A 26,912-nucleotide genomic window follows, 5' to 3' on the forward strand; every position below is an offset into this window, starting at 1 on the left:
CGTTAGAAATTTCCGCCAGGCATATGAATTGCGTTTTTTTTTTTTTTTTTTCCTTTTGCTTAACGAACAAAACACAATTTTTTTCAAATGCTCTGAATGTTTAAAATTCCTATTGCCTAAAAAAAAAACAGTTACCTAATATTCTTTTTTCTGCTTCTTCTTTCTTTTTCCTTTGCGACATCGATTTTACATCGCGTTTTCGGATGTATCGCGCTTTTTACTTCCTTTTAAAAAAAAAGTAAGTATTGTATTCGCAAAATTATTTTCAACCAAAAATCGGCCTTAATTTCCATTTTGCTCACCCCCAAATGAATGTTGAGTTTTTTTTTTCAACCCGACCACACGTGGATATGTGCCTAGGAACGTACAGACACCCGAAATATCCTTTTTGACGATCCCCGAGTTAATTACAACGAGTTTTCTCGTGACGTCTGTATGTATGTACGTATGTATGTGCGTATGTATGTCGCATAACTCAAGAACGGAATGTCCTAGAAAGTTGAAATTTGGTACGTAGACTCCTACCTAGTGGGATCTAGTTGTGTACCTTCCTTTTTGGTTGCATTCGGATGCTCCAAAGGGGGTCTTTTGCCCCTTTTTGGGGGGAAATCATTGTTAATTTCGATGTAAACTCAAGTGGTGTTGTAATTTGGCGGACACTTCGCGATATATCGCCAGTCTTTTGGTCACCAAGTTTTGTCGCTAACTTGGCGACAAATTTGGCGATTTTTTTTTAATTTTTTTTTTTTAAATCTGGTTTCAATTTGGCCATTGTTGGTGATTTAGAGTAAACAATTGAATCATATAAAACTGCCAATAATGAGAAAATGACATTAAATTGGAGTAAAAGGAAGTCATGTGATGCACACATCAGCTCGTTTGTACTGGGCTGCATGCTTTAAATTCATGTTCAAGATTCAAATAGAAGAGAACAGTATAAACTATAACAGATGACTTTTTTTTTTCCTCCACTCCAGAACACGTTTTAAAAGGAGGTTTTAGTGTAAGTATTTCAAGCAATACACAAGTACCAAGTTACGGTTCTTGTTCTTCAGCGGTAGATGGGGCCCCAGATTTCTCCATGTGGGGCATTAACACCTTATTCTCCTGGCGGAAACCATCCCGAAAATGCATATTAAAAAGCTTTCCTCCCCCCCTCAAACTAATGTTTTATTTTTTCAAATATATATAGCCACCCCCACCCCACACCGCCCCACTTTTTTTTTTAGAAACTGTGTGCGCCCTTGAGTTGCTTTTCCACCGCCCTTTTTGGGGTGCCAGTTTGTCCCTGTGAAATAGAGTAAAATAAGTGTTATATTTTTTTTCATGCTCAAGATATTAACAGTATGCAGTAGAAATAAAATAAAAACAAGCAATAACAAAAGAACTTCCAAAATACTGAATTCGTTGTTAAATAAATAGCAAGACATGAAACATTATGAGTCACAAAAGTCTATCTTGAGAAATGTGCTACAAAAAGGCGAGAATCATGATTTGCATTTTTTACGCAGGATGTATCAAGGATCAAAATTTGGCATATCTTGGTAACCAGATTACTAGCCTAATCGGAAACTAGGGGCCTGGCCCTTGAGAAGTCTCCGGATCGAAATCGGTGCAGAGTAAGTTTTTTAACTGTTTTGGGAGGAGGAGGGAGTCTACCAAACTGATAAGGGCCTTCCTTGGCCCTGGATGGAATTGGGAAAGCGAGCAGGTTTAGGGTCTAATTTTCAAGTATGTTTTACAGCTATGAGAACTAGAATTGCTTTTTCTGCATTTCTTCAAATTTTCACTCGTTTAATAGTTACAAAACTAAAAATAAAAGAACTTCGTTATTTTCTTTCCCGACTAGAAAATTAAAAAAAGAAAAACTTTCTTCTGTTTTACCATATAAAATCATTTCGGGTTTCGGGGGGAGGGTGCGGGCTCGTCGAGCCCCCTCTCTGGATACGGCCTAAAGGGATAAGGTATGTCCTGCTTCATTTAAGTTCGTCGATATCTTTCGATATTTAATTGGAATTGTTTTTAGAAGTTGTTATAAACAGCATATGTCTAAAATTCTTCAACAAACTTAGAAGAATGATAATACTCATCGAGACGCACAAAAAATGCTAAAAGCCTTTATTTTTTTCTTTCTCACTAGTCCATTAAAACTAGTATTTTCCTTGAGAAAATTTTGGGGTTTTTCTTCACAAATGATTTGCTATGTGTTCCTAATTGATGTCTAAAAAATCAACAACTTTTTGTTTTACGCTCCCCCCCCCCTTTTTGAGGGGGAGGTTAGTTTTAACCTATAATGCCGAGGGCAGATAAATGGCAGTGTCTGCAGATATGACTTCTCGAGATAGTTGAAAAATAAAAAAAAGTTTTGGATTTAATATTAACAATAGGGAAATGTTGGAATTAGACGCCTATTGAGCTTTTTTTTTTTTTCTTTTCAGCTTAAACCCAACAAACAAGCTTGTACAATAAAGTTGACGCACAATGGATGACAAAAATGCAATAAGAATTTAAAATGAAAACTTTGCAGTATCTGCCCTTTACCTGCGTCCACGGACCACGGCTATATATATATATATATATATATATATATATATATATATATATATATATATATATATATATATATATATACCTATGTTTGAGTATCCTTTTATTTGTGTTTTTTTACGCTGAATCGAATAACGTCATAACGAATCGATATTAGAAATATTTGATGAGATTTTTTTGCATAGAAAGACCAATTTTCAAAACAGATCTTTGTTATGCTTTCTTTGAAATGATCGCTTAAAAATTCCCCAGTTTTTCTTACACGCTTCCCTCTTTTTTATTTTTTTTTATGTGGGGGGGGGGATTTCAACTTAATTACAGTCCAAGGCCGTATCCAGAAATTTTTTTCGGGAGGGGCCCGAATTAGCACATTGCCCTAACACACACACACACACACACATATAGTATAAATAGATATAAAAATGTTAACATAGAAGACTTTTTGTCTCGATTTTTAATGATTCCACTGTTTGGACGTTGTTATTTTAATTTCTTATTATTTTTCTTATTCACCTTTAGTGGTAAGGATAACAGGAGAGTGTCCCTTTAAGTCGGATGTAGAACACCCATAATTTCAGGGGGTCCGGGGGGTTTTCCCCGGAGAAATTTTCGAAAAAAAAAAAATCTGTATTTTGAGGTCTTATATTAGGTAATTGAGACAACAAAAATATGAAAAAAACTAGGCATACAAAGTCTTTTAAAAGTTACATTCTTTTGCAAATCAAGATCAAACAAAATAAAAATTGCTTGCTCGACAAATCATGGAACTTAATGGACAGAGAGGAAAAATGAGAGAGGAGAAAAGAGAAGCACCCAGTCATCTGCTCACATCGGCTTTTAGTGAAGTTTGTTTTTGATCACTAACCCTACTCCCATTTTTTTTCATTAAATGCCATACAGTATGAAAATTGTACAAAATAGTTTAAAAGAAATGGTGTAGACATTCCGAAAATAAGAACGGAAGAGTAATATTCTGGCCATTTGGACAATTCATACTTTATTTTCTTGATAAGATACAAAATTGAAGAACTTTTCAAGGAATTTCAAAAACTTAAATAATTTTCAAAGACTCTCGAACAGTTGAAATTATTTGAAGCTCTTTATTTACACTTTTCAGAAGTTGATTGCACAGTCTTACAAAATGATTATAACTTTGTAAGACACACCCGTTTTAAGTTAAAAATAAATGCAACGAAATATTTCTCGAAACAAACTTTTTTTTTCATCACAAGTAGTGCAGAAAATGAGAGTTGAGTAAGTGTTATTTTTTTCCTCATACTAAAGGTATTAACAGTATGCAGTAGAAGTAAGAGAAAAAACAAGCAATAACAAAAGAACTTCCACGATACTGAATTCGGCATTAAATAAATGCAAGACAAGAAACATATCAGTATCAAGGAGCTGAATTTGGCACATCTTGGTAACAAGATACTCGCCTAATCGGAAACTAGGGGCCCAGCCTTTGGGGAGTCCCCGGCTCGAAATCAGTACAGTGTAAGTTTTATAAGAGTTTTAGGGGGAGGAGGGCAGGGTAGTGCACAGAGGGGAGAAGTGACACCTGTTGGCCCGGGCCCGAGCTTAAATGGGGCCTAATATTTTTAAACCTAGGGTTGAAAATATGGGTAAACAATATGGAGGGGGCCCAAAAGAAGCATTTGTGACAGCCCCAAAATTTCTGTGCAAGCCCCTGGAGGAGGAAGTGCACAGAAGTCAGTTTGGTAGACTTGAAAAGTCTACCGAACTGACAAAGGGCCTGCTTTAACCGTGGACTTCCCTGAAATGAATTGGGAAAGAGAGCAGGAAGTCCTAATTAAAGGACTAAATTTCAAGTGTGCCTTGCAGCTAATGAGAACTACAACTGCTTTTTCTGCATTTCTGCAAAATATTATAAATTTTGAATAGTAGCAAAATTAAGAATAAAAAAAAACTTTGTTATTTTCCTTTTCTGACATTAGGAATTTAAAGAAAAAAAAACCTTCTGTTTTACGGTACAAAACATTTCGGGTTTCGGTTGGGGGGGGGCCCGGGCCCGTCAGGCCCCCCCTCTGGATACGGCCCTGTTACAGTCGAACCTCGAAGCTTATAACTCGAAAATTCAGAGTTCGAAGAAGATATTTTGAGACCCTAGGACAAACAGTTTTTCGACCTCCCCCTGTAGTAAAACCTTACAATTTTAGCCTTATTAGATTCCTGGCTAAAGCAATTTTAGAAATTTGGGAGCCCCTAAAAAGTGGACGCCCTAGGCCATGGCCTAGTTGGCCTATTCAGTAATCAGGCCCCGCGAATATTCCTTTATCTTGAAGTTTTTATCGGGTCTCAAACTCTTAACACTCTTGTGGAAACTTCCCATAACTCGAAATACCAATAACTCGAGCATTTTAGCCAGTCCCTTGGTACTTCGAGTCATCAAGAGTTGACTGTACTCAATAACTCGAAGTCCCAAGGGCCCTACTAAAAGCTTCGTTTTATTGGTGGTTCGAGTTATAGGAAGTTCCCACAGTTTTTTAAAGAGTTGAGTACACATGTTTGAGACCCTGTGGTTCCCTGCATTCAGGCTCAACCATGTTTTTTTGTACGTAATTTGTGTAAGAATGTATATAAATTATTCAATACCCTCAGTTGCATGGCTCACCCATTGCACTACCAAAAAATGGCAGTTTTTGTATCAAAAAATGCTAAAAAGTGCAGTTTTTAAAAGCCTTGATCTCAGTGTACTGAGTTTTCAAGAACACAATAATACGTATTTCAAAACAGTAAAATGATTTATTCAGTTTTCAATTCAGTCCACATATCCGGGTTTAAACTTTCCTCCACGGACTTCCAGATACTATTAAAAAACTAGAATGATCGACTTACAATAAAAGAGTTATAAACTTGCAAATAGACTGATGATGCTTACTCACAGACTTTATAATATAACTAGAAGCAAAGTGAAAGAAAAACATCAAAATATGATAAAAAATGTACTTTTTAGAGACCTGTATCTCAGTGCCCTGAGGGTTAGTATAGAACTTGATGTCTACATTTCAAACTAGAGTGTATGTCTTGTCACAAACAAGTGATATAACTATTTGCAATGTTTCTGCAGGCTGATAAAATGCACTTCAAGATGAGGAAATTGCATAACAGTTAACAATGCATCCAGTTAGTTGTACTCAAGTTACAATGCTTTGTCTGCATTTTTTTATTGTTCCACTAGTCAGTAAGGCAACTATACCCTTGTTTTATAATGACATAGTATTGCTTTTATCATAGGTAATAAAATATGACTCAGTAATTGTTTGCTATCATGGTAGTTTAATGCAGAGAAAAGAATTTTTGTCACTATAATGTACAGCCTAAACGAACTATAATGTACAGTACAAACGAAAAAAAAAGCTGTCTTAATTAAAATAATTAAAAATATATCTAAAACACCTTTAAAAAAATTTTATTAATATAAACAACTTACGTTTTTATCGCAATAATAACATTTTTTTTCACTTAGCTTCCAGTTATCATATTATAAAATATGCGAAAAAGTATAATCACTCTATTTATAAGTCTATAACTCTTTTATGGTAAGTCTTTGATCATACTAGTTTTTTAAATAGTCCCTGGAGGAAAGTTTAAATCCGGATACATTGATTGAATTGAAAACTAAATAGTTCATTTTACTGTTTTGAAATACATGTTGTGTTCTTGAAAAGAATTTGCCCATAGTTCTGTCACTTGATTGTGAGAATACCCATACTCTAGTTTGCAATGCAAGCAGTAAGTTCTATAATGACCCTCAATGGACTGAGATACAAGCCTCTAAAAAGTACATTTTTTATCATATTTTGATGACAAAACTGCTATTTTGTCGCAGCAGTGAGCATTAATCATTCATTTAATGAACCTATTTAATAATCTAAATATATCACTACACAAATTGCTCGCAAAAACTATGGTTGAACCTCGGTGCATGGAACCAGGATGCCTCAAACATGACACATCATAAAATATATCATAAATTTTATGGCTGAACTAAAAATCATGTTGTAATCACAAAGATTACTTTTGATGATGCTCAAATCGCAGAGATAAATGATTATTAAAAAATGTCGATTTGAGAAAAACCCTAAGTTGGGACCAACTTTCGGAATTTTTGTGGGTCACAAAATTTGTTTTGGAAGAAAAAAATATTTGTCTTCTAAAATCTTTCAAAGAAACCACTGTAAAATTTTTAGCGAAATCAAAAATGGCATGTATCTGACCTGCCTGACTCTTATAAAAACTAGCTCTTAATGGTTTTGACCAGACACTCGCTCAGGAATACACAGAGAACTTTATTTTTTCAATGAGATAAAAATGAAATAATTTGTGCTGTTTTAAGTACTAGTTTCATAAGTAGACAACATTTTCACAATGAGATAGTTGTCTCTATTAGTGAAAATATGCACATATTTCTCCTTTGTTGTAAGAACAAAACATGAAAATGACGAACACTATTTTCGGTAAATTATATGAGAACTTTAATAAAATATGCGATTGTAATACGGTTAAAATATACTTTTAATGTCAATCTTCACAGAAATAGAAAGTGAATAAGAAGTTTTTTGAAATAATGGAATCTATTGAAAACAAAGTTTAAATAATGCTCCAGATAAGTAATTTGGCAAAACTTTATTAAGTGCAGCTTTTCTATAAAGAAAGATAATTTGAACTTACAATAAGAAACTGTAATATGATTAAAGACTTTTTACAAGTTATTAGAACTGAATATTGCAATTGTAAATAAGAAAAGTTCTTGAAAAACATACAAAAGCTATTTACAAAACTTTTTACATTTCAACTATTCACATTTTAGATTATTATGCAGTAGTTGAACAAAATAATTGCAGTCGAGTCCTGCTAATCAATGTCCTGTTAACCCGACTTAGAGTAAATAGTGTACTTTCCCCAGTCCCTTTTTCAAGTAATTAAAATTTGTCACCGGCCCATTCAGCCTTGATGCTTTGCTCAGAATTTTGGCTTTTTCTTCTTCATTTGGCCCGGGTCAATTTATTTTACTCAAGTGCTATTTAAAATACATTTTTTACAAATCTATAATTTACAAAATTTCTTTTTACTATTATATTTATCGACTTTTAGCTGTAGGTAAAATTTGGTTTCTATCTTTGAATTCATTGTGTAGTCTTCATAACCCAAGTTTTACAGTATGAGTTGGTGTCTGTCCCAATCAAATTGGATTATCGGGACTCAATTGCATTTATTTTCCTGAGAAATGCAAACTATTATTTCCCTTTAGGCGTTAATATAATTTAAATTATGTAATAAAAATAATTTTAGTAAAGTTAATTTAAACAACTAAGATATGAATTAGAGTAGCATAAGGGGTATTTACCTGAAATAGTTTTAAATCAAAAACTTCTAAAACATGCCAAGAAGGAATTCAAACCAACAATTTTATTCTCTTTAGTAAATAGATTCAATGTTAAAGAAAAATTATTGAGTTATGATTATAAAAATATTAATAAGTAGTAATAATTTATTATCATATTGTACTTTTGAAACATTTTAGAACATTAATATTATTTAAAAATTCAAACTTGAACTGCAATTTCTAAGGTACAATGGTTATTGAACACACTATATAGTATTTTTGTTAAACATAGACTCAAATTTGCATTGATTCACTTAATCATTGCTGGAAGATACTGAGGCGCAAAGAAAGAGTAAGAAAAAAGCGACATAAAACATAATAGAAATTAAAAAAAGAAAAAATTATTTTTCAACACAGATAACAGCAACAAATACTATATTCTATTGATATTTTATGCATACAAAAGGTACAAAAAAGTTTGCAGACAAAAAAAAAAAAAAAAAAAATGCATGAACTATTAGATGGAAATGATGTAAGGGATAAAGTTACCCCTTCATTAGCTCATATTTCATATTTTCCGTTCCTTTGCAAGATGCTTATGTCTAATGAAGTGAGTTTATTAATTTCAGAATTCTATAAAACAATGAGGACAAGTTAGATTGCTTACTATTTTATAACTACACAATTCCCATTTACCTTTTCTGCTTAGAGTTTCTAAAAGATGGTCTCTAAATTCATACAACTAAAGTAGAAAGTGAATGTAAAAATTTCCTTCTTCTAGGAAGAAGTTATTTTGTTAAGAATGACCCAAACATGGAATTTCACTAATTCACGCTTTGATAGTTTTTTCTTTTTATTTAACAGTTCTAACTATTGAATAGGAAGGAAAAAAAATAGTTTCCCCAAACCCCATTTATTGAAACTTGCATCTCTGTTCTGATAATTAAAACTGACGTCCTATCAGTTGTGGTACTAAACAACCATGGATATTTAGTATCTTAACACTTATGAGTCGTGATAAATTCAAAAATTATTGAAATGTCTTTCAAAACAAAAGTCAGACATTCCTCCAATAAAATCAGATCAAGAGTTTTTTGTTGCATAAAAAATGTTTCTAAATATTATATATTTTAAACATATAATGTAATGCTTCATATTTATATGGTAATATTAATTGAAATTAGAAAAATATCAAACCAAGCGCTTGCAAAAGCATGCGATCATTTCTTGCTTGAGGGCAACAAACAAAAATTTTAAACTTTTTTTAACGTTCCCTAAATTACATTTTATCGTCATCCACTTTAAATTTTTTTATTTTCTAAACTACAAATGGTTGAAGAAAGAAAGAAAGTGAAAAGAAATCACAGCTGAAAACCACAATGATTTTCTACAACTCATAGAAAATATACTTAAATTGCTGTTCTAAAATTGCTTTAAAAAAGTTTAAAAGTTCATTTATTACGTTTTATTTATATTTCTCTCTGTAGTTCTGAGTTAAGCTTCTATTACATTAAAATCTAATTATAAAGCATAAAAAACATCACAAAGATAAAAACACATTTTATCTATCAATAAATAAATTTGAACACATTAAAAAGTAACACATATTGATCCCACAAAATTACTTATATTTACAAATTATTTTAAAAGATAAACATGATAATTATCTATACATTGAGGCACTGTAAGCAAAGGGATGTAAATGCCAAAATTGAAAATTTAAGAATAACCAGTTCAAATAGTAGGTCAACCTCTCCTCTGTCTTGTGATAAGAGATAGTATTAGTAACCCTGGTAGGTGCTGTTATACAGCATTATTTAGAAAAAAAATTTCAATGAAAGCTTCCTAGTACTGCAATGGTAAACACATTTTGCTCAAAACTTGAAAATGTCCACTTGTATCCCTTTGCTTCTCACTGACTAATTGTAAAAAATAATTCAGGATAACATGGTGACATTTAAGCAACATGATGCATATATAAATGCCCTTTTTTTTTCCCCAAGTCAAAAGAAATGCAACTTAATGAATGAGTTTCAATGTCATGCATATGGTCAGTTTAATGACAGATTTTAAATGCATATCACATACATTTTTATTGTTTCCTACAGCAGAATCTTATTAATCTGGATGCATTAACCCACTCACTAACAAAGACAAACATTTTGGCATTCCCAAAAGTTTGAGGATGGTAAACCCAGTGGATTAAACTGAAATGAAATCTGAAAAACAACAATAAAACTATTCCACTATTAAGTTACTAATAAAACTAGTACTAAAAAACTTTAATAAATAAATTATGTAAGAATATGTTATGCATCATTATGAAAGAAATTTTTCTACAAACATAATCCTCACTAAAAGTAAGTTTTTACTTCTAATTTAGTGTGCATTAGGTAATGATTTAAATGTTTTATAAAATTAATATAATTATAGATAATATTTTCAGTATAAAAATCTTTTTGTCTCTTTTAAAATCTTGACTTTTCATGTGAAAGAAATATCATTCCATTTAATCCAGATTAACAATAGACTATTGCTAAATTCACTACTAAAAAAAGTTCCATTTGAGTAGCAAGCCCCCCCCCCCCCCCCCCGACAACCCCTATAAATGAAAAAATAAAAAATGATAACTAATATATCATTTTTAACTCTTATTACAAGATGACAGTACAAAATTTCTATGTACAATAAATACAAATCCATTTTCTTATTGCAAAATATACATACATTTTGATGACATTCATTATGAAACATGACAAGTTCCAAAATACAAAAGCTATAAAGGCTGTCTGAAAATTGTTTAATAAATACAAAATTCTAGAGTGTCTTCTTTGGCTTTACACAAGACCACAAAAATACTGCGTTATGATTTAGGTTATTTTGATATTCCATCAGGTCTCATGTAAATTGTAGTTGCACTCTGTGGACCAGCTATAGCTGCAATGGACTGGTGAACTGGGGGTTGGAAGCATCTAACATGTTCAACAGGCAAATTGTCTGTGTCACTGGATTTTAAATATTTGTTCAAAATTGCAAATATCTGACTGTTTAAAACTTGAAACCTTCGAATACGATCCACCATTCGCTTCAAAGGCTGAAATGGAAAAGTTTTACAATTAATAACAATTTTAAACATCAAAAATAAATTTAATTCAACAACTACAGGGTGGTTACAGTTAAAGTTACCCAGTTTAGACCAGCACAGGGCTCATTCAAATAAACATATATCATTGAGACTTGACATACATATTATATGGAACAAGAAGAGAAATATGCAAATAAGAATATACTAGTTAATTATTTTACCACTAGGTGAGGACTTCTCAGCTCCATTCTCAAATGCAATTCTGATTGCCAAGTTGCTGCAAGAGAGACCTTTTGCGCTACTGTTGAACATGCTATAACACACTTAGATAATGTGATTGAAGTAAAATCTATTGCTTAAATGTGATTAAACTAAGTCCTTTTTTTTTTCTTTTTTTATAGATTGTTTTGTCTTCATTAACAATCCCACTTGGTGGTAAAAACTTGATAGTGTTTCCTTACTACAACTTTTTTTTTTCTTTTTCCCACAGTTCATAATAAAATTCACACCATGTTTCAATGACTTACTTCTATTAGAAAAAATTAGCCACACACTATCAAACAGGGTCCCTTTAACTTTAACCACCATTTGTTTGAACTCTATACTGCATTTGTAACTTTGTTTCCTCATTACCAAAAACAATTTTCCAAATAATAATGGGAATAATAATGAATGAATTAAAAATATAATGAACGTAGAAGTAAAGAGAAAATAAAGTCGAAGGAACCAAAAAAAAATTGTTACAGTCGTAATTTTGTGTACAACAAAACGCAAAGGGAAATTGAAGCTGAAAAGTTTGAAGTAAAAGTCAAAAGTTTTCTATACAGTGAGACCTCTCCGAGCGGCCACTCCTCGGTTCCGTGAAAATGTGGCCGCACAAAAGGGTTGCTCTTAAAGGTTTTCATTACTGAACTCCAACTATACTACTAATGATATAATTCAACACTTTTTAATGATTTTTTAAGGAAATAAACAAAAGAAAATGTTTTATTCTATGATTTCCCCTTTTTAGGAAAAAAACGATTCAATTTGTATTTGTTTACAATTTTACAGAAAATACCATTTCCTCATCAGCTAGGGCTTTTGTTTAACAATGATATCAGAAATGTTCTCCAAAATCTGCTGTATTGAAAACTTAACTTTTCACAACTAATATTAAAAACTTCATCATCTAAATCTAAAATACTGCCTAAAAGTCACATTTTTTTTATATCATCAGCATTCAATGAGTAAAAAAAAATATCAAACTTTAAACTGTTCCCCAAAGCTAAAAATTGTTTTCCTTATAGGGAAAAAATATCCGTTTGCATAGATTACTAAAGCAGCCAAATGGAGGAACAATAGCATAGTGCACACCCACATGTGCATATATCTCAAAATGCAGCCCAACCCCACACATGTAAAAAACCTGGCACCACAAAAACAGATAGAGAATTTCAGGCGGTTTGTTTAACAAAAGCATACAGGTCAAAAAAAAAAATGAAATGAAAGAGCAGTCGACAGTTTATTTCAAACTGCCCAGACTACCCTGGCACTCAGAGGAGTTTACGTGGCTACTCATAAGGGTTGATTTAACATTATGCGAATATGCCCAAAATTCTGTGCATGTGAAACTGGTCGCTAAACAAGGGTGGCCATTTCGGGAGGTTTCACTGTATATGGCTTTGCAATAAAAGAACATGACTGCACAAAATTTGAATTTTCTAACTATGCAATGAAACAGAAAATTACATTTCAAGTAAAAGTAGAATAACAATTCAAAGCTTGATTTTTTAAGAAAAAGATAAAATATAAAACAATACATACAATGCCTTTTACAACTTCATCAACTCCTCCTTTTCCATCATCTTTCATACGGTGAACTCGTAAAATGTGATAACAAAAGTCAAGAGCTTCAAAACGTCTTTGTTGTCCCAAGAGCATGATCATCGTGCAGCCAGCCCAATTCAATCCTTCCCCAAAAAGTTGCCTGTGTAACAAAATATTTTCATAAATGTTTAAAAGCCACATAAAATGTAATGTACTATAGACACTAAAATTTGAAAGCCTCAACATTCTACAGCATTGATGCCAACCTTTTTTTACCAGAAGCCCATATCTCGTTGCCAGAACGAATATAAAATAAAAGGTTTCAATAGATAAGTAACATGAGAAAATGCAGAAAAGGAGAGAAAATTACAAGTCAAGTATTGTTGTTATTCTTACTACATTTTTATTTATTTATTTATTTTATTTATTTATTTATTTATTTTTTGATACCAAGTATTCATCTGCTTTTTAAAATTGATTTCTGATCATTTGGCTTCAAATTTGCAAGGATCATTCTTAATACTGACTGAAAATGATCCATTATTTTGGAAGGTTTCAGACATTGTTTAAGACATTCATAACATTGAATGTGTCAACAAGCCACATATGGACCACGGGTCGTAGGTTGGGCGCCACTGTTCTACAGCATCGAATGTTGTATCGGTTCAGTATGCATAAAATATTTTTGAAACTGGTCTTGAAGACGTTTTTTAATGAGTTTTCATCTAAAATTTATATAAAAATTATACATTATATATTGCTAGAACTTTATTTTTATAAAAATAAATATGTAATTGCTTCTTAATTCAAGAAAATTAGAAAAATGTTTGAGTACAGTACTCTTTAAACCAAAGAATGCAACCACTGAAAGTTTATAACATGGACATTGGACACCGTGTTTAATCCCAAATTTGGAATAAATTCCACTATCTTCTCTCAGTGTTAAATGTTTCCAATAAGTGGCTTGTCTATGTTGTAATAAAAGGATATGGCATCAATTAAAGTCAATACAGCATATCAATAGCAAAAAAAAAAAGATTAACAAGTCACATGCAGGGTAGAGTAAAGCAACATCATTAAGACAACTATGAAATGAAGATTGAAACAAGTCTTTATATAACAAGTTGTAAGAGCCCATTTTATAGCAGGACCCCCACTCAAAACTTTCAGAAGAATTCAGGGCTTTTTTAAGGGCTAATTTAATGTCTTTTAGGTAGTATGTAAAATGTTAGTATGAATAAAATTTAGTAATTATTTCTGTGCATAGTTCTTTTAGAAAACTGAAACTAACATCTCAAATTTACAACAATGTTGGAAAAAAATAAGGCTAAAAGTCTTGAGGAACATACGAGTGTTCAATACGAATCAATGAACAAAGTTTGAAATATAAAGTCACCCGAGCTGTTGATATAAATCTTCCTCTGTGGGTAAGATATGAAACAAAATCAAATTTTGACTTGCATTGCTTAAAGGAACTATAAATATTTATGTAGGGTAAATAACTAATAGCATCTTTCTAGAACATCCCCACCAATTTTTTTCTAAACATATCGACAGTGTTAATGCTTCTCAGTCACCAACAGTGAATTTCCTTCACATTTCAATTTCTTTTTCCTAAAGGATCTGCCATTATTTATTTATTTATTTATTTTTTCAAATCAGATTGCCATTTTATTGGTTTGTACTCATTCCTTAGCTTTTTTTTTTTATCATATAGGTATACTTTTGCCATTAATTAAGATATTTAAACTTCTTTCAAGCTGGTTGGCTCATAACTAGTCAATTAAATAAGTATGGCCATTATTAATTTTTTAGACATTCATGCTAAAAGTTATTACCTAGTATTGTTATCAAAAAAAAAAAGTTTGGCAGATCATAAATTAACGAGCTGATGTGTGCATCACATGACTTCCTTTTACACCAATTTAAAGTTATTTCCCCATTATTGGCAATTTTAATGTGATTCAACAGTTAACTCTCTAATATCACCAATGACCAAATGAAAACCAGATTTAAAAAAAAAAAAAACGCCAAATTTGTCTCTAAGTTGGCGACAAAACTTGGTGACCAAAAGCTTGGTGATACATTGAAAAGTGTTTGCATAAATTATAACACCACTTGAGTTTGCATTGAAATTAACATTGATTTTCCCCCAAAAAGGTGTAAAAGACCCCCTTTGGAATGCAACCAAAAAGGGAGGTGCACAACTAGACCCCATTAGGAGTCTAAGTACTAAATTTCAACTTTCTAGGACATACCATTCCTGAGTTATGCCACATATATACGCACATCTTCACATACATACATCACGAGAAGAGTCGCTGTAATTAACTCGGGGAATGCCAAAATGGATATTTTGGGTGTCTTTATGTTCTTAGGCACATATCTGCGTGTGGTCGGGTTGAAAAAAAACTCAACATTAATTCGGGGGTGAGCAAAATAGAAATTAAGTCCGAATTTTGAGTGAAAATTTTTCGCGAATACAATACTTCCTTTTTTGTAAAAGAAAGTAAAAGTGCAGCAGTAGAATGGTTCTATTTATTTTGTTCTAATGTTGCTCAAATTGGTAAGTCAAGAGACTTGAAATTTGATTTTATTGAAAAAAAAAAGTTTCAATACTGTTGAATACTTTTTTTTTTTTGGGGGGGGGGGGGGAGGATTTCCCGAGAATAATTGAATTCAGCAGTTGTTTGCCTTGTCTAGTGGTCAGAGATGTCTGACTGCAATGGGGAGGTTGTGGGTTCAAATTCTGTCTCAGGCATGAATGTACTTTCTATCTCCTGTCCTTGTTCTTTCTTTCCATGAATGTTTTGTTGTGATATGAATGGCTAGTTTTTAGTATGACCATAACTAAGTGAGTGAAGCTATAACTGGTCAACTCAATATGTTTCAATTTATTTCAAGTAATATATATTAATCTTGTTGAAAATTAACAAAAAGATCACAATTATAAAAGAACAATTTCTCAGTTCTCTAGTACAGTTAGAATTATTTCCATGAACTAAAACTGCAACATTTGTATCAAAAAAAGAAAGATGAGACAGGCATATTTGTTAGCATTTCTGTTACTAAAAATAACTACTGACAACCAATTTAGCTGTCTTTCCGATATTTATTCCTTCATTCAATAGCCAATAAATAAAATGTGTGAAACAGTTTCAAAAATAATCTTTTTTTTAATACTTATATTTGTAATATAATTTTTATCTGAACTACTTACTAATTTCAAAACTACTTACTCAACTGTAAACTCATTTTCCCCAACTGGAATACAGTACACAAATTGTAGTGCACTCCAGAGTCTGTGAAACTCTGTGCATTCATCTATATTCATCACTCCATTCATCGGAGGAGTGCCACTCCAAACAGGTTCATCAAGATATGACTTGATCCTTGTGAGTATCACTTCAAAAATTGATAAACCGCAGCATAAACGTTCTTTAGTAAGTAAGTCTCCTTCCCTAGCAATAGCAGCTTGCTAAAAATGAAATAAATCATACTTCAAATAGCCTATTGAAAACATGATTTTAATACACTAAAAACATTTCTAGCAGAAGAGGCTCAAGCATTACCACAACTATTATTATTACTTGAACACAAAATAAGCTGATTTACAGGTGTTGTTCTTACAAAATATTTTTTAAAGGCTGTGTTTGGGAGAAGTAAAAGCGTACAAGTTTTCAATACTCATATGAAATAAGTTTTGACTTTTAGCTAAATAAATTATTTTTAAGTCAAAGAAAAATTTGATTTTGTTTATTTATTGAAAAAATTACAATTAATAACATTTAAATAATTAAAAATAATTGAATTATAAAAGATATCATTCATAGTAACTTAATGAACATAGTATACAATAGTTCTTTCTGAAACAATTTACAATTTACTTTGCTGACAAATTTCATGAAGAAAAATGCACTTAAACATATTGCACAAAAAAAAAAAGAAAAATTATATTTAGTTTTTACATATTTACATTTCTCACACTGAAAAATGACTTTCCTACCTCCTATTACAACTGAATCATGGATAATTTCAAAACATAGTGAATAAAATCAAATATCATGTAATCATTTTCTGAGCATTACTAATTGGAAAGAAACTTTTTCGATGGTGTACAAAAAAACATGTATAACAACAAACCTTTGATGTGCCCAACCTTTCCACATTTTGAACAACTTGTAGAGGAGCATACTTAGCTTCTAATCTCTTTAGTTTTGTTTCAGGCTTTTCACCATCTATGAAACATTTCAGATAATTTAACATTAATGAAAGAAATTAGCACTAGTACCTTCAACACACTATACTAAAAATTTTGAACTTCATCTGACTTTGTATAAAACATTGGACAAAATATAGTCAAAAGAACTTTTAATGCAAAACGAAAAAAAACACATAGCTACAGTTATTTGTCTCGTATATATTGAAATGGGGCTTACAGTGATCGCATTTGTAGAAGCAGAGTTGATTGCTGTTTATTCAGTAGTTGAATTTTTAATTTCATTTTTTGTCGCCATGGTTACAATTTGTCTGTAACCATGTAACATTCAAGCAGATTTTAAATTAAAAAATGGGAGTTTATGAGCAAAATCAGGTTTTTTAAGGAAAAACCCTATATAGATGAATTTAATAGTAAAACTTCATCTAAATACAAAATTTCCAGATCACTAATTCCCACCATTGAAGATTGATAAGGAATAAAAATACCAGAACGGCATACACACTGTATACATAATCTTTATGATAAGTGTATGGATAGAAATTAGTCAAAACAGCCATGACATATTTATTATTAAATCCTAATCACCATTTCTTTTTTTAATGGATATGCCTCATATTACTGAATCTAGAAAACTACCAGTCATAATATGGAGGGTGCATTTCTAATATAGGGAACATTTCATGCTTCAAAATTATGTCCCAATCATTTATTTTTGTTTTCTAAAAGTTAAATAAATCTACAAAAAATATATTAAATGAAATAGCAATATTTAAAGCCATATTATTATGTATGACCTTACCTTTACAATATGGTCTAGGTAGTATATTTTGAAATGGAGCAGCATGAAGCAAATCACAAACTTCTTCTTGGCTTAAACTTTGTTCAATAAGCAGACAAAAGAGGATTGCATTTCCAACTTCTCTGAACCCTTCAAACATTTCTGTCTTCACATCAGAGTAGGAAACTATGTCTGTAAGCTGTGCTTGATAATATTGCAAAACACCTGGAAGAGTACAGTAAAAAAAATAATAATTCAGGGTCCTAATAACACTTTATTTTCCTGCAAGTTTATTATTATTATTATTATTATTTTTTTTTTTTTTTTCAAACAATGAATTACAAATGCTTTTTTCATTTTATAGGTACTGAAACACCTTTCTCTCCTGTCTGTTAGAGATTGAAATTACACATCAAACAGTTTGAATTTGAAACACATACAACTTATGATTTCCAACACTCTTTCTTGTTTTTTCTCAAAAAATGTTTAGGAAAAAGACATAAAATAAAGAAAAACTATTTAGCTTAATAAACACAAGCATGTTCGTAGTCAGAGGAAGGCAGGTAGATCTAGATTTGCGGTCACCAGTCACTGATAGGCAACCATTTCGTTAAAAATGGCTACCAAAAAATCAAGTCTGAGTTGCCAAAAATGGCGACCATGTATTTCTTTATTTGTGATAATTCATATTGTATGCAGCTCAATGACAACAAGCTTCCAATCCTGAGACATTCAGCGCATCAGTCAACACAATCTTGGAAACGTAATTCAGAGCAAACTTCTATAAGGTTAATCATTTTTTGCAATGAATATACATTTTTTTAATAATCTCTCACTTTGTCCCTTAACATCACCAAGGAAAGCTCAAAATTGGTTTTAGAGACAAAGTGTTGGCAAGTTTTCAGGTAGAGCCCTCATGCCACCTTTTTCTCTTTCTATCACCAAACAAAAAACAAAGACAAAACGAAAATGTAATTTCAGGTGTAATGTAAAATGTATTTTTAGGCCTTACATTTTGAAGAACTTCCGAGGTAGAGCAACTACCCCCCCCCCCCCCCATAAGCGTCTCGACATGAAGCTCGAAATTGAGTTTCTGAAACTTCAATGTCCGAAAATTTCTGGGAATAGCTTATGAGTCCTGATTATTCTTCTAATAACATCAAAGCTTCAATAAAATGCATTTTTGTGCTTCAATTCAGAGAATTTCTAAAGAGAGAGCTCTTGAATCTTCCCCATTTTCTAAAAAACACAAATTACCAATAATAGCCTGATACTGTGCTTTTAAAACTGGTTTTGGCAATTTCCAGGGAGAAGCCCAAATTCCATTACATATCCAAACATAACCTAAAACTGACTTCAGTTTGAAAAAATATTGGGAAGAGAATTCAAACGCCTTTTTCCTTAACTACACTAAAATTACTAAAAATTGAGAATTTTAAAAATTTATCCTAATGAAATATTATCCCTGAAACGTCTTCCCTAGACCATCTTAAACACCACTAAAGATTGGTTAAAACTATGTTTGTAACACTTTAATTTGGAAACATTTCCAGGGATGGTCACTCAGTCTGTCTTTTCTCTACAGTTACTCAGGAGCCTAAACCTGTTTTGAAGACTTTTGGCGCCTCATCTTTCCTTCAAACGAACTAATTGTAAATAGAATTTCTCAGTATAAAATTTATTTAATGTCTTATAAATTAACCTTAAAAAAAATAATACAATTTATTACAAGCACTTGAAGAAACATGAGTAAATGCAGCAGTTTCAAGCCTCTCCACTAAGAAAAAATCAATATTCGGCACTTTTAAATAAAAAATCATCTTGTTGCACTTATGATGCTTGCCCCTCCCTAACGGAAATTTTGGCTACGCCATGAACTATGGCTATGCCCTAGCTCTGATGAGGAGCATAAGAATTCCTTCATGAATTTATGATACAGTTTCAGGTTTTAATATAAAGAGTATGAATGCATAGAAATAAAATCAGTACCTGTTGACCCATAATCATACAGAGGCAGCTTAATTGATTTTGGCATAACAGTCATTAATGTTGTTGTATACTGAAACAATGTTCCTTGTATCTGTCAATAAAAATAAACTGATTAGGAAAACTAGGAATAAATTTGTGTGTACATAAATGCATATCTGTGTTCACATGGTAATACAACAGAAATAGAATTTTTAGATAAACTTTCTGCAAATTCATTTATTAAAAAACATGAAAACTTTAAACAGATAAAGCAAAACAAACTGAATTCCAAATTCAAAGCAAAATAAAATTTCTTTCAAATCAAAAATATTTTCACAACATCAAAGTTTTCACACAAAATAATTTCAAACCGTTATAGCAGAAAATATAGATTAAAAAAAATTTGTAACATTCTCAAAAAAAAAAAAAAAAAGAAAAGAAAAATTTGTTTTCTAAAGGTACCAAGCTTTTACATATATTTATTTTTATTGAAATATTGGTTTTCTACCCATCACAGTAAGCCTTGGAAAATGAAAATCAAGCAATTGTTTCACAATAAACGAATGGAAAATTCATGATAAAATTTGTTTAACAGGTTGGGGGAAGTGGTAAAAGAAAATTATTACAGGACATCAGAACACTTCCTTCCAAGATTTCAAGTTGTACTCAGAATATGTATACCATAGTTTCTAAGGTATAATCTATATTTAAAATTAAAAAAAAAGGTTTAAATATGAAATTAAAAAATTGGGAAAGGTTAATTTTTATTGAAATTTCGGAAGATAAGCATGGGAAAACCATATTTGTACAATGCTTATGGTCAACACATAATTTCATTCAGCCAAACATTTTACAAACAAAACACAGAATGCTTAGAATGTAGTTTAAAAAAATATATTTGAACACATAAAAACAAAATGTATATGGGTTTAAGTATTAAAATCACAAATTATCTTGTCACTGAAAATCGCAGAAATTACAAAATTTTGCAAAACACTGTTCCTAAAGTCATCTAAATAAATAAAGAGAAGCATGATAAAATCAAAGTTATTAAGAACTAAAACTCACCAAACTTTTTACAATTTTTAGAAGTTCTTCCATTACAACTGCTATTCCTTGGTATCCTAACAACCGACAAATTGATCTAAAATGTGGAGCACCAACAAATCCACTGTACATACCATAGATTGTATTGTTAGCAACATTAAGGGCCTATATTTAAAAAATAAAATTATTTTCAAATCAGTCACATAGTATGAAATTTAAAAAGAAAGTAGTCATTTTTAAGCTCATTACTTTTAAACAGAATTAGAATCATAAATATTTAAACAATCCTGAAACTGACTAGTCTGAACAAGATGAGGCAGTAAGAACAATTCTCATATAAATAATAGCTGATGAGAAGTAACCTGCGTGTTTCAACAATGAAACTCAAGCCACGGTATGATAATTTGATAATATGTTTTGGCAATGTTTGACATGCCATGGAAAAGCTTTATTGTGATAAGGCTGAACTCGATCCAGTGATACAGTTTTACTGGTAAGACTCATTTTAGGAAAACGAAGGAACCAAAACAATTCACAACTCCAATAAATTATAGGGGGCACTGCAGCCACAGTCTAATGGTGGATGAAAAAGGTAAACAAATGTGAAAACTTATAACTTGCTTTGAAGATTAGTGAATAACAGTAATTTATCATAGTATTTGTAGGAAGCTTTCTTTTCTATTGTTCTGAAATTACATTACACTATAAACTGAAGCCTGTAATTTACATCAAAGAAAACACGTGGAATGGAATGTTTTACCTTTTTTGGTAGTATTGTAAATCACAGCAAGGTAACGTATTCAAGCTCTGGCGATGCGAATATATGCTATCTAGTGGAGTTTAGGGTTAATCCACTGGTGTTAGGGTTAAAATTTCAACTATCAAAAAATTATCAAACAGGCAATTGCTTCATATGCCTGTTTGATAATCTTTTGATAGTTGAAATTTGATAGTTCAAATGTAGAAACAATTTTCACCCGTCATACCATGACGGGCGACTTTCTAGTTGTTCTTAATAATACAATTTAGCAAAGCCTCGGAGAAAGGTATGTAAAAGTTATGTTTAATTTTCATGCGATGGAAATGATATTAAGCAGCAAGGATCCTTTAAAAAATTTACAACTTACAATTTATTTCAAACTATCCATAGGTACATTTGTGGTTTTCAAGGTTGTTTGTAGTATTAGATATTTTTAGAAAAGGAAAGTTGGAAACCTCATGAAACCTGCTACACGAGAAAACTTAGGCATTGGTTGACATGATTTAATTTGTATTACCAAACTTGGCAAAATTAACGGAACGGGCATTATCAGCATATAAGTAATTTCAAAACTACGCTGTAACAGGGCACGCTCTCCGGAATCATGTAATGAAATCCTTTTTCAATGATTATTTACTTCACACAAACTATGACTTTTAAATCTTAAATCTATACAAAATTTAAGTATCTACAAGGGATGTTTTAAAAGTAAATATCATTTCGAAATAAAAAAAGAACAAGTCCAGATAGAGCAAGTAAATTCATTGCACAAAAATGTACCAGCCATGTTCTATTTTTCAACATTGCTCTTCTGGTTTTTCATAGCATGGTAGAGATTTTTTTATACCTATTCGTAAAAGTTGCCGCCTGTGTAGTGAATCATGGGTGTAACATGTTATCTGAGCTCATCATTGATGTTGTGCCATTGACCGCCAAGGAAAGACTTTAGATGCCAAAACAAATGAAAGTTGTTGCGAGCGAAGTAGGAGCAGTTCGGAGAATGTTCAAAAACGTCCTAGCCAAAGCCCTGTTAGAGTCCTCATGGTTGACTACAAATGCAGCAATCTTCTATGAATAATTATACAAAAACTTGTACCATGCTATGACAAATGCTTGGAAAATCACGGGAGCAATATCGAAAAAACCGTAACGGTAGTAGATTTTTGTGCAATAAATTTCTCTGCTCTATCTGTACTTGTTCTTTTTTTTTTTAAATTTCAAGACGGTACGTACTTTAAAAGCATTCCTCGTAATACAAAATGATTTTAGTCACATGCAAATCAACAGAAACCAACATTTGCTTAGCATATGTTAAATTAGCTTCATAATTTTAAAATAATTGAAACATTTACAAGATGCAAAAGGATTGGAGTCTCAAACACTGCACACAATTTTTGATGAAGCATGGGCCCAGTATTGGCAAGTTTACAAAAATAAGAATTTAATTAAATGAGTGATTAATTGTGAAAATTCAGTTCAGTGTCTTAAATAAGTGAATCCCTTCAATGTACTAAATTTCACCGCAGTTTTTTTTTTAAAAAAAAAAGTTTTCTAAAACAATCGGATTTTTTGGAAAAAAAATTGGACTATCATACAAATGAAATCAGTGAAAAACTTTTTTTTTTTTGACAAGGATTTATAATTTACCTTTAAAAAATAAATTACAAAATTCAAGGATTCAAGATACATTTTAATGTCTTTCAAGCACTTGAAAATGAAACTTCTCACTTCAAGCAGCTTTCAAGGCGAATGTGTATGAAACATGGAAATAAACTGTTCATTGATGCTTGATTAGTAGATTTAAAATGGGTTTTATACCTTCGTTCCCCAAAAATAATGAGGTTGTGCAGATGGTGGTTTATCACGAGCAACAGGTTGAGCAAAAGTTATATCTTTCACTTTCACAAACCTATAAAAATTAGGCACTATTATTCAACTTAAAGCACAAAGTTAGAGTAACATAATATAAAACTATTGAAATATACATTAATGTTCAATTACAATACATATTGACTAAATTATAATAATTCATAGGTAAAAACTTAATAACAATAACTAATATAAAACTTTATTTCAACTTCCAGAAACATTACAATATTTTGCAAATATATGTACAAATTAAAATTCAGAAATAAAAATTCTGTGACAGCCATTTTTAATGAATAAAAATTTGTATATATTGTTACAAATTCTGTAAATAGTAATTATTGTAGTAACGTAACCTGTAAACAGTTTCCGGTAATGAATATACAGCCCCTATACATTCGGTGGAAGTATATGGTCCTTCTATTTTACATTGATAAGATTCGTGAATGAATAAAAAGAAGAAATAAAATAACGGTCTACTATTTTCGAGAAGCATTTTGAATCTTGAGGAATATTTGAGAGCTCTCTTTTCGGTGTGTATATAAGCCGTTACGCTGGATAAAAAGTTGAGTTTCGATTGAGAATTTGTACTGAGAGTGGATTAGCTCTGTTTATTGCAAGGCATTTCGCTGTGTTGTTTTCATATTTGGAAGTAAATACGTGTGTAACCAATGAGTTTACAGTGTTGAGTGATATTTGTTTAATTGCTGATGATTAATTTAGCAGTTGTTAACGATTTCTCCTGTACTTAGTGTAAATAAAGCTCCTGTGTTTTTATCAAGAACTGTGTCGTCCTTTCAAGAAAGTTGGAAGTCGCACCGGATCCGTTACAATTGGCGCCCAACGTGGGGCTTCTTCCGGACTTTCTTGGAGTAAGTGTGACTTTGGACATTTTTTCATAAAGACTGTTTGAATTTATAGACTTTGTTTTTAAGGTGATTACTCGCGCAATGGATGATCAATTAAAACAACTTCTTGACGCAATCAATGCTGTGAAAAGTGACTTGACTGAAAGTTTTGTGGCTAATCAAGAACAATTAAAAAATGATATGGTGGCTAATCAAGAACAATTAAAAAATGATATGGCAGCTAATCAAGAGCAATTGAAAAATGAATTGGCGGCTAATCAAGAACAATTGAAAGAGGAGCGAGAACAAGAGGAAATTAAAAACGATCTTACTTTGGTAAAGACTGTGATGGAAAATAAATTTAATGAGATAGAGTATCGAGTTCATGCTATTGAAGGAAAGTTTGAGGCAATTGAAGGCCGATTCATCGCAGTGGAAAATAAAATCGAAGAGAAATTTGAAGAAAAAGTGAGTACCGTTGAAGGTGTTGGCAGAAAAGTTATCGATTCCCATGCAAATTCGTTCTTGCACGTCGGCTGGGTGCGGGCTGACGCGATTGACGTCATCGGCGATCGGCACGTCCCGAGTCGACGTGCATAAGACAAGTGCATTGAGATGAAAGGAGGTGGTGTTTGGAATGAATGAGTGAGTGAGGGTAACTATCAAGTTGATAGATGGAGATCGATTTTGTTTTTAAGCGATTCTGTTTTTATTTTATTATCCTGTAAATAGTTATGATTGAGTGTTCAAATAAATGACGAGTTTTTAAAAATTAGTTTTTCTTTCAAAAAACAACTGCTACATGGGTTTAGAACATTGGGAAAGTTCAGGAAAGGAATTATTTTTCCAACAGACGGGTCATGGGCCGTGCCCATGTTGCACTATTTCATTTTGAGAGATATATCGGCTTCAAGGGCCGTAAGGATTGAAAAATCTTATGAGCTTTTTAAAGTCTGAAGATTTTAAAGTTTAAGTTAGAAATTTTGAACATTGCTTTACAGCCATGGCTTTGCTCCCCGAAGGTTTTGAACTGCTCAGCAAAAAGAACTGGGATAGATGGAAAATAGATGTTAAAGTCTTACTTCTTGATAAAGGATGTTGGAAATTTATTGAAGGGAAAGTAGTCGCTTTAGATGAAAAGGCAACTAGTCGTGAGCGTAGCGAATTTCTCCTGTTGCAGGATCGCGCTTACACCACACTTTATTATGCTATAAAGCCTGAGTTCAGACCACTTATTCAGGACACTGCAGATGGCAAGAAAGCATGGGTGATTCTGCAAGCTCAGTTTGAACCAAAAACGCGAGCGAGAGTTATACAACTTTTGGATGAATTCTTTAACATCCGTTACAAAGATAACGAAGAAATGGGTCTTTTTATAGCTAGAGTTAAATTAGCTGTGAAGAAATTGTATGACACGGGTCATAGTTTAGATTCGCTTTTTCAAGATTTCCAAGTTATTAGGCATCTACCGCCGGAATATACCGGTATAATCCAACTAATTTACCGTTGGAGTGATGAAGATTTTGACATCAACAAGATTGCTGAGGAGCTGGTGAAAGAAGAAAGTAGACTGAAACAGGTAAAAGCTGACAATGAAAAACCTGAGGTGAGTGCTTTCAATATTACTAATAGAAGCAAGAAGACAGGAAAAGTTAACGAAAACAGAGGAAATGCTAAATATGTTAAAAATACGAAGGATAGAAAGTTAATAGGACCGTGTCATAGATGTCATCAATACGGACATTTGATCGCGCAATGTAAAAGTAACGTAAATCGTAATAACTTTTCGAACTTCAATGATAAATATTCCATGTTAGTTGAGAGTTACATTTCGACCTCTGAATCAGGAGCTGGTAAAGATTGTAATAGAAATCAGTTTCACTGGATTTTTGATTGTGCGGCAAAAACGCATTTTTGTAATAACAAGAACTTCATGAAAAATTTCGAAGAAATTTCCGATGTAAATATGGCTTTGGCAGTGGGAAATGCTAATAGTAAAGTTTTGGGAAGAGGAACTGTGAGATTTGCTGTAAAAATGAACGGGAAAGTTAATTGGATAGAGTTAACAAACGTTTTATACAACCCAAACATGAGAAGAAATTTAATCTCCGGTGCACATTTTGTTAGAAGTAAAGGAAAAATTTGCGTGTTCTTTAATAATTCGCGAAAGTTATTTCATGCAAGGAGAGAAGAGGGTTTATACTATGTACAACCGTTTGCGTACGATACTGCAGAAAATAAACAAGTAGAAAGCGGATTCAACGTAAATGCCGATACTGTTAAACAAACGCAAATTTTAGAAAATAAACAAACAGAAGTCGGATTTAACGTAAATGCTGGAACTGTTAAACAAAATCAACTCTATAACCTTTGGCATAGGAGATTTTGTCATATAAATTATGATTACATCCGAGATACTAGTAGAAATCAAAGCGTGAATGGTCTTCCAAAAATAAAAAAACCAGACGAAAAATGTGAAGTTTGTATTCTAGCTAAGTCAACTAGGATTTCTTTTAAATCAAATCTTAAGATCTCAAATTCTGCACTACAGTTAGTTTTTATGGACGTTTGTGGTCCTCTACCAACGCCATCAAAAAGTGGGAGTAGATATTTTCTTTCGATAATTGATGATTTT

The 26,912-nt window shown here is 31.9% G+C and overlaps 1 protein-coding gene across 1 annotated transcript in view; it reads right to left on the bottom strand.

Moving 5' to 3' along the window:
• Window positions 1–10,544: 10,544 nt before the first annotated feature.
• LOC129233707 (cytoplasmic FMR1-interacting protein-like) overlaps window positions 10,545–26,912 on the bottom strand; it is a 94,363-nt gene continuing 77,995 nt past the window's right edge. The window contains exons 20-27 of the mRNA XM_054867685.1: window positions 23,382–23,472; window positions 20,825–20,968; window positions 19,778–19,868; window positions 17,810–18,013; window positions 16,932–17,026; window positions 16,028–16,266; window positions 12,786–12,948; window positions 10,545–10,988 (exon numbers count right to left, since the gene is read on the bottom strand). Of these exons, the coding sequence (XP_054723660.1) occupies window positions 10,770–10,988; window positions 12,786–12,948; window positions 16,028–16,266; window positions 16,932–17,026; window positions 17,810–18,013; window positions 19,778–19,868; window positions 20,825–20,968; window positions 23,382–23,472 (1,246 nt within the window). The 3' untranslated portion in view covers window positions 10,545–10,769. The remainder of the gene's footprint in view (window positions 10,989–12,785; window positions 12,949–16,027; window positions 16,267–16,931; window positions 17,027–17,809; window positions 18,014–19,777; window positions 19,869–20,824; window positions 20,969–23,381; window positions 23,473–26,912) is intronic.

This window comes from Uloborus diversus, chromosome 1 (genome assembly GCF_026930045.1).
Source record: "Uloborus diversus isolate 005 chromosome 1, Udiv.v.3.1, whole genome shotgun sequence".
Classification (NCBI taxonomy): Eukaryota; Metazoa; Arthropoda; class Arachnida; order Araneae; family Uloboridae; genus Uloborus; species Uloborus diversus.